At 38.4% G+C, this 16,524-nt stretch overlaps 1 protein-coding gene across 14 annotated transcripts in view; it reads left to right on the forward strand.

Moving 5' to 3' along the window:
• The window catches only part of ERC1 (ELKS/RAB6-interacting/CAST family member 1), a 289,654-nt gene that overhangs the window by 239,403 nt on the left and 33,727 nt on the right, over positions 1-16,524 (forward strand). For all 14 annotated transcript variants that reach the window (XM_017804631.1, XM_017804640.1, XM_017804634.1 and 11 more), the window contains one exon: positions 16,364-16,465. In XM_017804631.1, coding sequence (XP_017660120.1) covers positions 16,364-16,465 — 102 coding nt within the window. The remainder of the gene's footprint in view (positions 1-16,363; positions 16,466-16,524) is intronic.

Here is a 16,524-nt window from a genome sequence, read left to right on the forward strand (position 1 = left end):
TAGATTATCAATCACAGCGTTGCTTGTTTTGCCAGGCTTTGCTCCTCAGTAATTGTTTCTGTCAAGGGGGAAGTTTCTGCCAGGAGCAGACCCCAGCACCCTGACAGCAGCCGAGCAGGCACAGAAAGCAAGGCTTTGTCATGCCCTTGAGCAGCGCTTCCTGAACAGAGCACAAGAAGTCCTTGCAGATTAAAAGAAAGCACCTTCTCCCTGCCATGTGTTCCAGACTTTTTTCCCATCATTTTTAATCATCTGTTAGCGCAGTAACAGCACTCAGTGCAGCGTCAGCAGTCTTTTTGGGGGCAGCATTTCGCTTCTCTGTGGTATTACTTATACTCCCATTCCCCTCTCCCTCCTCCTTTTACCTTTACCCTTTGCCTCTGGTGTGACTAAATAATAATGTATGTTCAGGTGAGCGCTTTGCTGTCGCTGGCCTCACAGTGCCAGCCTGTTGGCTCTGCTGTAAACAGCCGTGTCTGCTTTCTGCTTGTGCCTTCACTCATTTCTCAGCCTGTTCTTTTTGGGGTATTGCAGTGGCAGCTATGGAGGTTTGCTTGAAGGGGAAGGTGTTTTGCCTCACTGACAGAGTGCGCTTTAAGATTTATAAAAGTACTGTGAAACTCAGATGATGATACAGTATCTGCTACCATTTCTTTCTAGACATTTGTAACATTTTAAAAAATACTCTGTGGACTAATCCCAAGTTTGTCCTCAAATCCAAGTTTGTTTCAAAAGCCTGTTTCATTCTATTAGAAATATTCCTCTGTTTATTGAATATATTAAGATTTTCATATTCTAGTTTTACTGCTTTTTAATTGACTAGAAGTTTGCACAAATAAGTTTAAATTAATTGGATAATTGTCAACAGCATCTAGGGCCACATATACAGTAGCTCTCATTCAAGGCTTATGAACTCCTGTAGTAAGTCATTTAGACAACATTGTCTCTGACTAGAAAATCAGGATTGCTGGACAAGTCTAGGTTAGCAGCTGAGAGACCCTGTGTCCCATTTTTGTAAGTGACCAACTTGATGGAGATGGATATCAGATAAGATTGTTAAACCTACACTGGAAGAATCAGGCTTGTTAGCAGTATTAAAGAGTTAAGAATACTCAGTAAGCTTGGGTTTCTTCAGAAGAGTGCACTAGGATGTCTGATTTGAGGCCTGAAAAATAATCATTCCTTTGTCTGCAAGTAGTATTTCTGGACATTAGTGCAGTGTAAAAATAGTCACTGTCATTTCACATCACAGTTGTACCATACTACAGTGGTTTACTGTAGTTATCGTGACACAAATCACTGATCTGATACACAATGTTTTTCAGTTAAATAAAGAGAATATATTAGAGCAGGTCTGTATAATGCACACATCGTACAGAGTATCTATGTAATTAATTCTATTTCTTCTTTGCTACAAAGTTTATGTTGAGAACAGTTACCCTCCCTCAGTTTCTGACAGTCTCTGTGTTAGTTGATGAGTCATGAGATAGATTCAAAAGCTCAGAAAGAGTGGTCTGAACAGCTCAAGATTGACAAAATAGTTGTTCATTCAAAGAATACAGTTATGGTTGCATCTTCTTTTGCTTAACTTCTGTGGTTTGTGGGGTAGTTGGGAAGGACCCATACATGACTGCTCCCTATTTGTTGTCCAGTGTCAGGATGTGCCTCAGGGGTAAAACATCTGAGACTCTCTGACCATCGGTCCTTGTGGCTGGGTTGGTTTGGCATCACTCTATTGGTATTTGAATTGATGATGTCTGAAGGATGACTGGAAAACAGAGTGATTTTATGATTACATTTAAATCTTGTCATTTAGACCCATTGTTTAGGGAACTCTGAAGTGTTGGTAACAGGGAGGATTCCACTTAAACATGTAAATATGTAAAAATTCTTGATGAAATAAACCCATGAATATATTTTTTTTGGGAAGAAGCAGCAATTTCACACCAAAATTTCAGATACAGGAAGGTTTTGAATTACTTGTTTGAATTCAGTAAAAATACCAGTAACCATCCTTACTGGTATTTCATTGATTGGATGCAGGTTTTTCTATACTAAATTACTCCTGTTCATTTGAGCTGTTTTACCTGACACACTGACAATTGTCTAGGAGACACCTGTCCCTTTACCTCAACTTCATTCAAAATGTGCTAACTTGGTACAATATGCTTATCTCTTCCTGCATTTGTTGGTATTATTCCCCAGGGAACACACAACACACTGAACAGTTTCATGCTGATGCTATAAAGTAGACTTTATTTGTGGTTACTTGCCTTTGGATGAAAAGGTTAACAAACCTGTGACATCAACAACTATCTTATATAAAAAGCAATTCACATATTGGTAGTCAGTAGAAGTGTAGTGGCAGAAAGCTGAAAGGCATTCTACCAGCTTTAATATTGGTTTTAATTTGTGTAAGGTCTGTAACTGGTGAGGTGATAGATGATTCAAGGTGTGTTCCAGAAATGTGTAAAGGAGAAAGTGAAGTCAGAGATATGAGGTGACTGATTGGGTTCATAAACCAAATATGTAGAAGGTTTCAAGTAGATTACAGATTAACAGTTGTATGACTTAATGTGTTAGTGATGTGTTCTTTACTTGAAGGGGGAATGATGGAAAGAATAGAAATACGTAATGAAAATTAATGATCTATAAGATAGAATATATTGCATATTTGTGATTTTACTGTGTTATTTTGGGAGTAACATAATAAATCAGTGCTTTTTTTGCTCAAGAAGAGAAAAATGCATAGTCTACAAAAGAGAATTTTAATCCCCACCATCTTAAAAATTGATAATGGAAAAAATTAAGTCTCGACTGTATGGAATGAACTTCAGCTTCAGTAAACAGTGAACTGTTGATGAACAGTAATCTCAGGTATTTTTGAATACTGAAATACCTCTCAGTCTGCAGATATTTTTCTTATCCACTGTATTAAGCTCCTTAAATTCTGAAAATCGTTTCCCTATTTGAAACAGTCTGAGCCTACTCCAGTAAACCAAATCTCAGCGTAATGAATATGTATTGCAGGGGAAAATAGAAGTTTCATCTTGCAGTTGGAAATCTAAGATATATGCTGTCAATTAGGACTAGTTTCTTGATAATAACCCTTCCCTAATTTACATAGCAAGCTGTGGAAATTGCTAGGGCAGTATAGCAGCTTTGTCAAAAGGAGGCATAGATTTATGAAATTAAGCATCAGTTACTTGCATTAGCTTCTGCAAATGGATGGGTGCTGGTGGCTGCAGACTGCCCTCAGTTCTGGTAAATTCATGGTGGTGTGTTCTGAAGAATCCAAGTCTTAGAAAATTTACTATTCATGTTTTGGTGCTGAACAAGTGATGCCTTTTACTCCTTAATAAGTACGTGATGTTTTTCTCTAGCCCTTTTCTAAGATGAAAAAATATTCAGAACCAGAGAAAAGCTGCGCAGATTTTCCCTGGGGGTCATGGGTTTTGCCGCTTGACATTTGTGAATGTAGGGAGGGGATGGAGATTTTTCTGCTGGCTGCTAACTTGGGAAGCTGTGAGGAGTCTGGAAACAGCTGCCAACTCTGAAAGGTACAAGATGAGAAAGTTGATACTGATGGAGGTTCTGCTTCCAGTCCCTCCCTTGAATGAGAGTCTGGAGATGATGCTGTCAAGTCCGAGTTAATGATTTTGGCAGATCACCTTTCGGGCAGTTGTGTTCAACTGTCTCTGAGCAGACCTGCATTGGACACAAAATAAAGGAATGGTTGCTGTGTGTCCTTTCAGGGATTAGTACAAAATTGTCCATGAAGGCAAAGTAAGTCTCAAACTCAGCTATCAGAAGATTGCAGTATGATTTTACTTAGCATAATCTAACATTTATCATGGGGATATAAGATCAATTTCCTGATCAGGTACCCTCAGTTATAAATACAAGTAATTTACCTTTACAATAACATGTTGCACAATTTTAGGTTGTCAACAGTACAGGTAAATGTTAGTCTCTCAACTTCTGTAAAGCTTTAATCTCCAAATATGCGTTAAACTCTGATCACAGTACTGATGCCTGGGAGAAGTAATGGTCTTTTATGCTGAATACAGCCTTGGTTAAGGGGTAGCTATTTTATTAGAGGTTTTGTTCTCTTTGTTTGAGTACTTTACAGTCACAGAACCTAGTCTTTTGTTCTCTTTCTTTCTGTTTGCCACCAATGCCCATCTGTCTTAGTGTGAATACAAATATTTCCTGTAGTTGAGTAAACAAAACATAAATGGAGTTCTCACAGCTAACTCCAGACAAGTTCTTTTCAGGGTCTGAACAACCTAGGTATCTCTTGTTTTTTAAGCGGATTTTTATTGTGGAGGAGGGGAGTTTAACTTTTTAAAACATTCATTTTCACTGTTGTACCACTCTTAATCCTTTTAATAATTTAAGAAATTACTCTTCTCCCTTTTTTCATCTTAACATGAATTATAACCATAATTTCTGATGCCAAGCCAGTGTGCCCTCCATCTCCTAAACACTAGAAGATGTAATCTTGGCTTCGCCTCCTTTATTACAGCTAGCAACCCAAACTTCTGCCAACTGCTAACATTAATGGTGTTGAAAAAATAATAAAAGCAATATAATGATCCTTAAGAACACACACATACATAAGTTGTTTAAAACTTGGAAGCCTGCAGAGGTTTATTTGCTCTGTGGAAATAATAAGGACTATATCTTCTCATTTTAGGTTTTTTTTCTTTTTTTTTTTTTCCTAAGGGGAAATATATTTATTTATACATAGAGATCTTCAGTTTGTGCACCTTTCAAGTGTCTTCTTCACAAAAATTTTAGTGGTTCTGTAGCACAGATGGAATTTTTTAAGACTTTTTTCTAAGCTTTACAGTGTGCTTTACAGTGCCCATTGGGTGGGCCTCTGTTCATATGTAATGTCATCATCTAATGTAAGTCACAGAAAAACAACAGATTAGGAATAGAGCAGGCGAAGATGGGAATACTGTCTGGAATGCAGACACCTTAGAGAAATTCATCTGGCCAAGCTGGCACATCTCCACACATTGTGTGCCATGAATTTTGTAGAAAGGACAAGAATTTCTTTTCTTAGTAAGAATAATTTCGTAACGAATGCAGCAGAAAAACGAAATGGTTTTTCAGTCTTTCCAGCTTAGTATCTAAGCTTTGACACAGATTGAATAGGAAAAATCAACTTCTGCTGGAAGAACAAGAAAAGAAAGTGTTTTATTGTAGTCCTCCTTGCTTGTGTGCTGCGTGCAAGAGCAGGGAGAATGGATAAGAATCATCTGTCCAACTCTGTACTGCACATGTGCTGCTGTGTGCTTGGGTAGGAATCCTGCCTCTGTGGACCAAACACAGGGACAGTGAGGATGGACAGGAATCCTGTGTCTGCAGACCACACGCACAGATGGTGTGGACAGACAGGAATGTAATGTCTGTGTGTTTGTATGGATATTATGAGGCAAGGCTCTTCTAGGTGGATGTCAACCCTAGTAATTGGCCATACAGAAAAAATTCTTAACTTTAATTTAGTTTGGGGTAGCAAAGCTCTGTTGGTTGTCAAAGGAAATGCCCTTTCAACTCTTCCCTCCAGCAGTTACCATGCAAGATTTTGCCTAGATTCAAAGATGAAAGAAAGGCACAAAAAGAATAATACTGGGTTTCTTTTTCTTTTATATGCAGCAGCTTTTAAAATTATTTTGAGATCAAGCATAAATAGTCTTGAGGTTTCATTGTATGTTTTTTTAAACAGTTGCTATCAACACTGTTTATATCATGTAGACACAGACACATTCGTGTATATACCCAGAGCTGGGCTCTGGGTAGTTACAGACAGTCTGTTGAGATGATACTGAGCAGCTCACATCACTTTAGCATCTAGGAATTTGTATCTGTACATAACTACTTTTTTTGCCAAGAACAGCATGTATAGAGGGGAGGGGGTTTTGCTATTAACAACTTTTTGAAGCTGCAGGCAAATGCAATTGAAGTGATGAGTCACGTAACAATAAAAATATGTAACAATAAAAGAGCTGTGGTCAAAACACTGGTAGGTACCTTCCAAAAATAAAAATTGCTGGATAAAGGAATGCTTTTACTATATTTGTTGTAAAGACACAATCACAATAGACAAAGATTGGAAAACTTCCAAATCATGTCAGCTAGGAAAGGTGTATGTAGATACACATGAGCAGATGGCCTACAAGTGATATTGCTGAACCAGGGAATCATGACTAGGTTTCAAGATTTTACAGTAGGATGCATCTTATATGTAAATTCCTAAATGAGATTTTTGCCAATGGGTTTTCATAGGTACCACTGAACTGAGAAACTTCCTTGTTTCAGACTAGGAGAAAAGCTGAGACAAAGGCAGAGTGATTGAAGTGGTTGTGTTATACAGGCAGCTTTGTGAAGCAAATGCAAGTGGATTTATTTTGGAAAGGAGAACCAAACAGAATAACAAAGGAAAGGGGGACAGAGTAGGGTAAGATGAGCAGAGTGTGGAGTGAAGCTGAAGTGAAAAGCGAAGGAGAAATTTCAAGTGAAGAGTCATAACAAAGCAGGAGTCCCATCAAGATGTCAAACAAAGGTTGTTCTGTTTTTGATAAAAATATTTGCTTGTTCTATAGGATATGATATAGGTAGTTGAAGGGTTTTGCCTTCAAGTTTTTTTAATAGATTTTGTAAGACTAACCTTATCTGTAGTACTTAGTGTTGATGCTTAAATTGTGCAAGTTTAATGTAATCACAGAATCATTAATATATTGGAATGTGTTTCCAACCGCAGCATAACCTGAGATACCTTCTACATTTTGCTTTGTAAAACACGTGTCACCAACCTATCAAAGTTTTTAGGAAGAGTTGGTACTCCAAAGTACATTTCAGCTAATTTTTTCCTCACTGCTTTTTTGTCTTTGCTTTTCTATCATTTGGTAAAATATAAGATGAAATTTTTAGCTTGGGTCCACAAACGCACCGTGAGAAGGGAAAAATGAGAAAGAGGGAAGCACAATCAGGAGTTTTTAACAGTTTGGGTAATGAGGACCATGGCAAAGACTGGTATTTCATTTTGCATTATTATAGAAGTAGCATTTCATTTTTTTCTCCAAGTGAGTTGTCATTGGTGGTATGTATTGAAGTAGGTTAAAGAGACAATAAACTGTATACATTAAACATTCAGCAGACACATGAACTAAACATGAGAGGCTTGCTCCTGTTCACTTCAGAATTCTTAGCAGTTCAGCCTCCCAGAATCTTAAAGAAAGGCACGTACCACAGTATCAGAAAATTCCACTTCTGTGCAACATTTAATGCAAGGATATATTGGGAATCCAAATTCTTACAAGTCAAACAAAACATGCTAGTTTGGACTCCTCCAAAAAAAGAGTTTAAATGACAGCACTATCCATCTGCTTAGCTGAGCTGTAGTTCCCATCCAGTAACTTTTCAATTTATTGACCATTTTCAACCAAATTTGACAGAGGGAAAGAAGTCTCAAAGATTGTGTAATTTATAGGAACTTAATTAACATCCACAGCTGGGTAGAGGCGAAAAAAGCCCAAAGTACAGCTCCCACACAGGGAAAGGCAAGAAGAATTGAGCCGTGATATATTTTGTTTGGCTGTAGCATACACATATGGCTGGCCATTCAGAACATACATACTTTCACACTGGTCCCAGCTGACTCTTGCCTGGAGACACCATGGGGGAGGCAGGCTGGAGAAAGAGATTATTATAGGGTTGAAGGCCATGGTTAGAAGATGGAGAATACAAATCCAAAGCACGCAGATTTCATTAGCCAGGATAAAAATGGGTAATAAAGTGGACTCATATGCTCTTCAAGGGTAGCCATGCTGTCTGCAAAAGAAATCAGTTCTTCACTGATTAAAGAAGTAGTTAAGACAGCACAATAGACTGAGAGTGGATGTAGCAGCATAATTTAGCAAAAAAGCTGATTGTTGTTAAACTAATTTAAATAAATGAGTCTTTTCTGTTTTCAGGGCATGTGGCAGTAAAGGATACTGATCTTATTCTCTTCTGCAGTCAGGCTCTGCTCTGACATGGTGTGAAACTAAGACTTGCCCTAACGAACTGCACCATAGGGCAGGCTCATAACACAAAAAATACTTACCTGCTTACTTTAAACCTAGAGTATAGAGGTTTTAGATGCTCAATACTGGAATGTGAATATAACCAGATCTCTTATTCTGTCTTAAGAATTAAAACAGCAGCTCATTTTGTTTGCTGTTGTGTCTTCAGACCAATTTCAGTAAATAATTTCTTGGGTTGTCTGCTGTGGGAGGGATCCAGGATTCTTTGAGGCTGTTTTCATGGGTTACCATTTGTCCTGTTGATCCTGCCTGAAAGGGACTTTTTGATTCATAGGCAATCCATTCAGTATAAATCAGGTATTTACAGTATGGTGGTGAATGTTCTCAGACTCCAACCCTTGCTCAGACATCTTTGAGATACAGAAAAAAGTATATTTCTGCCTAAGACCCTTACATGTAGTGGAAAGATGCCAAAGAAGAAACATACTTAGTTTGCTCCTGAGTAGTTAACCATGAGAGGAGATTATTTTTTTTTTTTTTTTTTTTTTCTTTGAAACCTGTGACTGGGCAGATTCCAGCTCTTGAGATACAGAAAAAAGTATATTTCTGCCTAAGACCCTTACATGTAGTGGAAAGATGCCAAAGAAGAAACATACTTAGTTTGCTCCTGAGTAGTTAACCATGAGAGGAGATTATTTTTTTTTTTTTTTTTTGTTTCCTTTGAAACCTGTGACTGGGCAGATTCCAGCTCTTGTGAAACAAGTAATTGAGAAAGGCAGTTCTATTACTACTGATCAGTCAGCCTTAAACGCAGCTTGAGGTATCTCTAAAGAGAGCAAAACAGAGCTAAAGGAGCATATACTTAAATGTTCATATGGTGTAACACAAAAAGGAGTCCCAAACACTGATCTGATTGGGATTATTTTTTTTGTGTGTCACTGGTTTTCTGTATAGAGGAATCAGAGCAATAGATTTCAATAAACTTTATTACTGGGCAATTCCATAGTTAGTTATTTGTTCATCTCCTAAGGAACTAAGTTCCAAGAGACAGTACAGGGAAAATTTCAGTTGAAAATTTATTTTTCAATCCCATCCACATATGTCTACATATGTCAAGTCTCAGAGAAAATGCCATATCTAGATGATCTGCCTCCTTTTGTTTAGTTCAAAGGTTTTTTGAATACGAATTCTCCAGAATGCAATTCCTCGGTAATTATCGCTCATGGGGAGATGAACAGAAAAACGAAATCTTTAAACACAGAAATTAGCTGAGCTGATAAAGTCTTTCGCTTTATAATGTAATGCTGTTGTAACACTGCCAACAGCCAATGCAGAAGCCAGTATCTCAGGTAGAATCTGTTAAGTCCTTCAGGCTTTGACAAACCCCAGCAGCTGCACATGTTCTTTGTTGGGCTCACAAAAACCCAGGCTCCAGGACGTACAGAACTCTGGTAACAGGAATGGTTTTCATTTCTCTGCAGCTGAACATTGTACTGTTTGCTGCTAGTAGAGAAATCTCAGTTGTTAATCTTAACCATAGCCAAAATGAAAGCCAAACCTAACTAACCATGTGTCTTTTAAACCTTACAAACAAAAGTGACAACTCAGCATGTATCATCTCTTTACAAATTTGAAAAATATCTCTCAGATTATTAAATATCGTGAATGGGAAGGGGGCATAGAGTAAAACACTTGAAACAATCTTTCAGAGTCCCAATGCTCAAGGTATGTTTAGATATATTCAAGATAGTTATGCAGGGCATCATATTCTAATAACAGGCAAGGAGGAATTATTCTTTCTGTATTTCTGACAGCCAGATTCGGGCAGGAAGGTGATTTGACATTTGCAGGGATTATGGCTCACTGCAGGTTTTTAACAAATAGAAAAGAACTATCTGAAAGTCTTTGCAATTATATAATTTTCAGAGATACTGAATTTGGCACACACTTAGGAAGAAAAATCACCCTAGTTTCTTCATTATTTTTCTCTGTTATTAGTGATAAAAATGTTTCCAAACTGTTGCTTCTGCATGTGTGTGCTTCCAGTGAAACATTCAACTCAGATTGAAATGAGATGACTCCTTTAACTTGCTGACACTCTGCCTCCACCACATACCCATTTGTCACAAGTACAGTCATTATATTAATATTTACTTAATGTGGGGCTTTTAAAACTCTACATTAAAGGATTAATAAAGCTTGTTTAGACTGGTTAGCAAAACCAGAAATTACCCCATGCAAATATTCTACAGAAAATGAGAAAGTAGTCTCTGATATCATGATCTGTGCTGTGTTTCATGGTGGAGCAACCAATTTGATGCAAACTCTTTGAATAAGTTACTGCAATGAACGTATGAAGCAGACTAGATTAATAGAGAGAATGCACAGCTTATGAGCTGTTATCTGCTGTTTATTAGAAAGCTTGTCCAGAGATACAGAAATGTGTGATCCCTATGAATAAAACTTGGTTTCAAAAACTTGCCAGGGTAATGGTTACCAGAACACTAGCTGTCCTGCAGAAATGCTTAAGAAAGGTATGTACTCTCATTATAACATACAACTTTGTGCAAGCTTTCAAATAAAAACATTCTGTAAAATATATTATAAACAATGTCTGTAGTTTAACCTGTGGGTTTCAAATTTATATGTGGAATTCCACAATAAAGAGTTTGTCAGACCTGGACAGCACTCCTCTAGGTTTTACCAGCTATGTTCCAGAATATGTCTCTGACTCTCCCCTACAATTTGTGGATCAGCATCAGTTCTGTTTTGTCTCATGTAATAATTTAGCTGTGATAAAATCTATTAATTTGGTCTTTAGGATTGAGGTGTACAAACAAGCCACCAATATAGCCTGCAGGGAACAGAAAATAACTTGCTCTTAAGAACCTACAGGTGAGAGCGTGCTTTGAATCGGTACATCCATGAATGAGGAACTTAGTGATTCTTTAAAAACTCACTATGGCTACAGTTTAGGCAGCTCAAATAGTGTACGTGTGCAGTTTGCAATGAAAGTTTTCAGGTGTTAGTTCTGTTAGAAACAGTCTACTCTGTGGCAATTTCCTTGTTTACCCAAACGTTTAGGCAGAAGTAAACTGTATGGTACCGAGAAAAAAAGTGATGAAAATATAGTGAAATCGCTGCAGGACCACGAAACAACCAAACAGAGCATGTTTAAAAGAAGTCCTGATAATTCACATTCATGATTAAAACAAGTTTATCTCTCATTTTCCCCAGGTGCTTTTTTCTCGTGGTATAACTGCCTGCTGTAGCAAGGGATTGGGAAGAAGACAGACTTAAATAATGAAAAGAAGCAAGAAAGACATTAAAAATAAGTGTTTTAGAGAGACAGAAGTATAATTGCAGAAGTTCAGGGGTGGGGCAGGGAAAAGGAGGGATGGGCAAGACCTGATAGTTCTAGAGTATAGTCTGACATATAACCAGGGGAAGTTTGGGTTTTTTTAGATACGTTACCCTTGCAAATGTTATGCTTTAGACCTGCAGTTCATAGACTCTGGTCTGCAGACTTCTTGTGGCAAGTTCTCCACAGTCATTCCTGGCTTTCAGTTAGGAGCTTGAGAGTGTGCAATGGCTCTTTAGTAATTTTGAGAACTGGCACCAGTCTCAAGGGTTTGGGACTGTTCTTTTGCACGGTGATTAATGGCAGTAAAAAAGAGCATTGTTAGGGGCTTTGACAAGTTGTGGGGTTTTTAAAAACAGTATAATTGGAGGGCCAGGAGTAAGGTTATGAAATCTGTCAAAAAAAAAAATTAAGAAACCTGAACAGAGATCAGGAAACCTATTGAGTTTGTAGAGTTTTATCCTGCTTTTTTCATTCCAGCATTTTTTCTTCAAGTCCATGAAGAAGGTACCTGTAATGGCACATTACAGGTATTTTGGAAGCAAAATTTGAATCTGACATCCGGTTCTTACCACTACTGGTCCTGCTTACAGCTCTGGAGGTTTTAGACAAAAGCACTCGTGACACAACCGATTTTTCTGCACTGCTCATTTATTTTCTCACAGGACACAGTGGTTAAACCACTTTTTTGTTCATGCTTTTTACAGTGATGTAGAAATGTTTGCCCTAGGATCTGAGCCATAACCTCATGAGGTGGGAGAGGATTGTATAATAGTGCCATGACAAAGCAGTTCAGGACTGCAGGATGTTGGAGTGGTTCCCCACAGTAAAGTAAACGTTTTGTTTTTAAATCATTGCAACAGCCATTTGCTCTAGAAATTTCCATGCTTTTGAACATTTTTTCTTCTGTAGAGGAGCAATAGGAGAGAAACTCAATTCAGGTATTTACAGTTATTTTTAAAATTTCCAATTAAAATCCATCCAGTCCTAAGCAGAAGCTTTTTATTTCCATGTTTGACACTAAAAGAATTATAAAAATATTATAATATCATATATTTTATTTGCAACACTGCTTGTAATTTAGATGTTGGGAAATATTTCTTCGTGGTATCCATCTGGAGATAAACTGCTTTTCTTCCATCTCTTGAGTTTTGCCTAATTCCAGTGATACATATATAAATTATTTCCGATAGTGAAATAACAATACTGATTTTGGTGTTTTCTTGCCAAGACTTGTTTATCACAAACATGCACTGTTAAATTAACAGCAGCAACAGTGAAAGGTCAGGTTGAGTTAAAGGGGGAGTTTAGGAAATGTCCTCTAAGGTGAACAGATCCCATAGAATTCTTATCATCAGAGTGCTGCAGAGATTGTTCTGAGTTGAAATGTTCGAAGGGCTGTAATGGAACAAAGCAACGAAATCATATTTGGCAAGTAGGAGGAATTTTGGAACTTATCTCCCTCTTAATTTGAAAACTCCGACTTTAATAGCTATAAAATTACCTGAAGATGAAAACCTGAAATAATAGGGATTGCAGCATATTTTAGGTTGGAGTGGACCTCTGTGTCCAACCACCTGCTAAGAGCGTCACTAACTTGGGCAGCTTGCTCAAGGCTTTGTCCAGTCACCTTTTAGTATGAACAAAGACAGGGATGCCACAGTCTCTTGGCAGCCTGTTCTGGTGTTTGATCTGCCTCATTATGAAAACAATTTTTCTTATCTCTAATGAGACTTTTTTGTGTTCCAGTTAACAACCATCATCTCTTGTCCTCTCCCTTCCAGGAAGTGTGGTTTCATCTTCTCTATTTCCTTCTGTCAAGTAATTTAGAAAAGCCTCCTCTTTTTGAGGCTAAACCAGACCAATTCCATCAGCCTCTTCTCAAACCTCCTGCCAAGTATTAATAGTAGGTTATTCTACTTGAAGTTAAGTGACAGAAGTGTTCAACCTCTTCAATTTGACCTCCGAATTTTCTTGGGGGATACTTGTGTTTTTTGCTGACCAGACCCAACCCATAGGGAGGTGTGTTGCCTCCCTGGGGCCCACAGAAGGGACATCACCAAAAAACTTCCCAGCTTGGTACAGCACAATGATTATTATGCACTCCTGGTTTTCCAAGTAGGCAGCAATGAAGTCCCAACAAGAAGGCTAAGGGCAGTCAAGAGGGTGCTCAGGGCTTTGGGACAACTGGTCAAGGGATCTGGAGCACAAGCCGTGTTCTCTGCTGCCCTGCTAATTGCAGGGCGTGATGGGGCAAGAAACAGGAAAATCGTGCAGATGAACACCTGGCTTTGGGACTGGTATAAACAGCAAAACTTTGTGGGTTTTGATCATGGGACAGTTTATACAACAATGACAACAAATGCAGTCCACGTGTCTTAAAGGGGAAAAGGGATCTTAGCTTAGGACTTAGAAGGGTTATTGAGAGAACCTTAAACTAGATTTGAAGGGGGACAGGGGCATCACCAAACTCGAGAGAGATAAAATGTGGGAAGGGACCTGCTGAAAAGCAGCTCTGAGGAGAGGGACCTGGGGGTGCCGGTGGACAATAAGCTGTCTATGAGCCAGCAGTGTGCCCTTGTGACCAAGAAGGCCAAGGATATCCTGGGGTACATTAGGAAGAGCATTGTCAGCAGGTCAGGAGAGGTGATCCTGCTCCTCAGCCGTGGTGAGGCCACATCTGGAGTGCTCTGTCCAGTTCTGGGCTCCTCAGTACAACAGAGACAAGGAGCTCCTGGAGAGACTCCAGTGGAGAGCAACAAAGATGATTAAGGGACTGGAGAATCTCTCTTACGAGGAAGGCTGAGGGAGCTGGGTCTGTTCAGCCTTGAGAAGAGACTACTGAGAGGGGTCCTCATCAGTGTCTATCGGTATCCAAAGGGAAAGTGTCAAAAGGACAGAGGCAGGCGCTTCTTGGTGGTGCTGAGTAATAGCACAAGAGGCAACAGGCAGAAGGTGATGCACAGAAAGTTCCACCTGAACAGGAAGAACTTCTTTACTCTGCGGATGACTGTGCTCTGGAACAGATTGCCCAGAGAGGTTGTGGAGTCTCCCTCATTGGAGATATTCTAGAACCATCTGGATGCAATCCTGTGCCCTGTGCTCTAGGATGACCCTGCTTGAGCAGGGAGGTTGGACCAGGTGACCCACTGTGGTCCCTTCAAACCTGACCCATTCTATGATTCTTTGAAATATTTAGGTCTTTATGTTCTTTATATTCTTCTCTTCCTGTATGAGCTAACATAGGGCTTTTTTCATGCAATACCATAAAACATGCTGCCTCTCTCTGGGAAGAGTTACTTTTTCTCTCAGGAAAGTTAATGTGCTGTGCTAACATTCTGCTGAACATCTGGTCTTCAATAGATTTTTTTCCACACACATGCTGAAAGTCATGTAAGGATTTATTATTTATTATCAAAACCAAAAATTTCCAAAGAAATGTGAAATCATTTAAAATCAGTTCTTCTCATTGCAAAGAAGAAACTGTTGAAGAGACAACCTTAAATATAATAAAATAATAAATATGAAGGAAGTGCCTTTACAATAAACTGATTGTTTAAGGATTAATGTAGCATGTTTCAAGTAGTGATTTATGAATGATGAGTCAGACTTGGAATTCAAAACTTGTTTGACAAAGCAGAGCAAACAATATAAAAATTTTGCATGATTAAATTGCTTATTGCTTAAGCTCAATTTACTATTAGCTTTTGTTAAATTAATCCAAAATAAAATCAAATCCAGATTCTCTGAATAGAGTCAAGTAGAATCTGCATTCTCTAGCCTCGAGATGCTCATTAAAATTAGGGTTTTCAGTGAGAAACCATGGAGTTACAAAGGGATTGAATCAACAGTTGGCATTTTTACTGTGAGGTTTGAGCTTTCATTTTAAGACATTTAATTTTAGTGCATGTCTGATGATTTCATATGTCTAGCTGTATGTAATTTACTGTATATCATCTCTAACATAGGTCTGGCTAGCCTTTTTATTTCCTTGGAATACAAGGATTTCACAAAGCTCAAAATGAGGGCTTTGTCTGCCCTCTGAGAAGTGCTGTCACTCCATTTTGGGTCTGCTCCAGGTGTGATTTCCCAGTGGCACTGGCACCCAGCTAACGTGAAGGGAAGCAGCTCTTTGCTTTGCAAGACCCTCACCCAGCTCTTCCATGTCCTTTCTAGGCTACTCACAGAGTATCACTGCTGCCTGAATGGCCTTTGTAAGGCCTACTGGGGAAGTGGGACATTTTCCAGGAGTATTTCTTTCCTTATTTCTGTGGAGGTGTGTTTATAGGTGCTTGGGGACCTCATTTCAGGATAGAATGTTAAAAGGGCTTTATCTCACTAACACTCTCCTTTGCAGACACAACCATGTAGTATATTTTCATGTTCGTTGCAATTGCTTGCCTAGGATGGTATTGTTAAGGTAAAGCGTTCCATTTATTCTTACACAATTCATTTCATATTGTGTGTTTTTAAAAATTATATATCTTCTGGAACTTGAAGTCTTCCAAGAAGTTGAAGAAAACTTAAGAAACTTGTTTCACATTTTGCTAATTCTTTACTTGACTGTGTTCAGGTTTTAATTTATAAATCTTCATTGTGTCACTTTTTCTTCCCAAAGATTTATTTATTAACTTTGTAATTTTCTCACAGGATGGGTTTTGTATAATTCACATTTTACTGGCCAGTCATTTCTTGTACAACACAAGTTTTAGTAGGCACAAGTCAGATAAGCCATTAAATTGCAAAACTAATTTAGCCTCAAAGTGAACTGTGTGTAATGTGTCTCCCAGTTTTTACAAATCCTCTACAGTAATTCAACTGATGTTTTATGCATGTGTCTTATATTTTTCCATGTATGGATTTTGGATATGCAGAATAGTATAAGTACCCTGTTCTCTTTAGTCCCTGTGATCACATGAGAGAGAAGGTAGACTGAGATTCTTTCTTTTTTGTTTTTTTTTCACAGACTCAGAACCGTATGAAGCTAATGGCTGACAACTATGAGGATGACCACCTCAAATCCTCATCCCATTCCAACCAAACCAACCACAAGCCCTCCCCTGACCAGGTAATGTCTCTCTTCTTTTGTTTTTTAGGTCATTTTTACTATGAGGGCTGATTATTTTG

The sequence above is a fragment of the Lepidothrix coronata genome, unplaced genomic scaffold (genome assembly GCF_001604755.1).
Source record: "Lepidothrix coronata isolate B3197 unplaced genomic scaffold, Lepidothrix_coronata-1.0 Scaffold10, whole genome shotgun sequence".
In the NCBI taxonomy this organism is placed as follows: domain Eukaryota; kingdom Metazoa; phylum Chordata; class Aves; order Passeriformes; family Pipridae; genus Lepidothrix; species Lepidothrix coronata.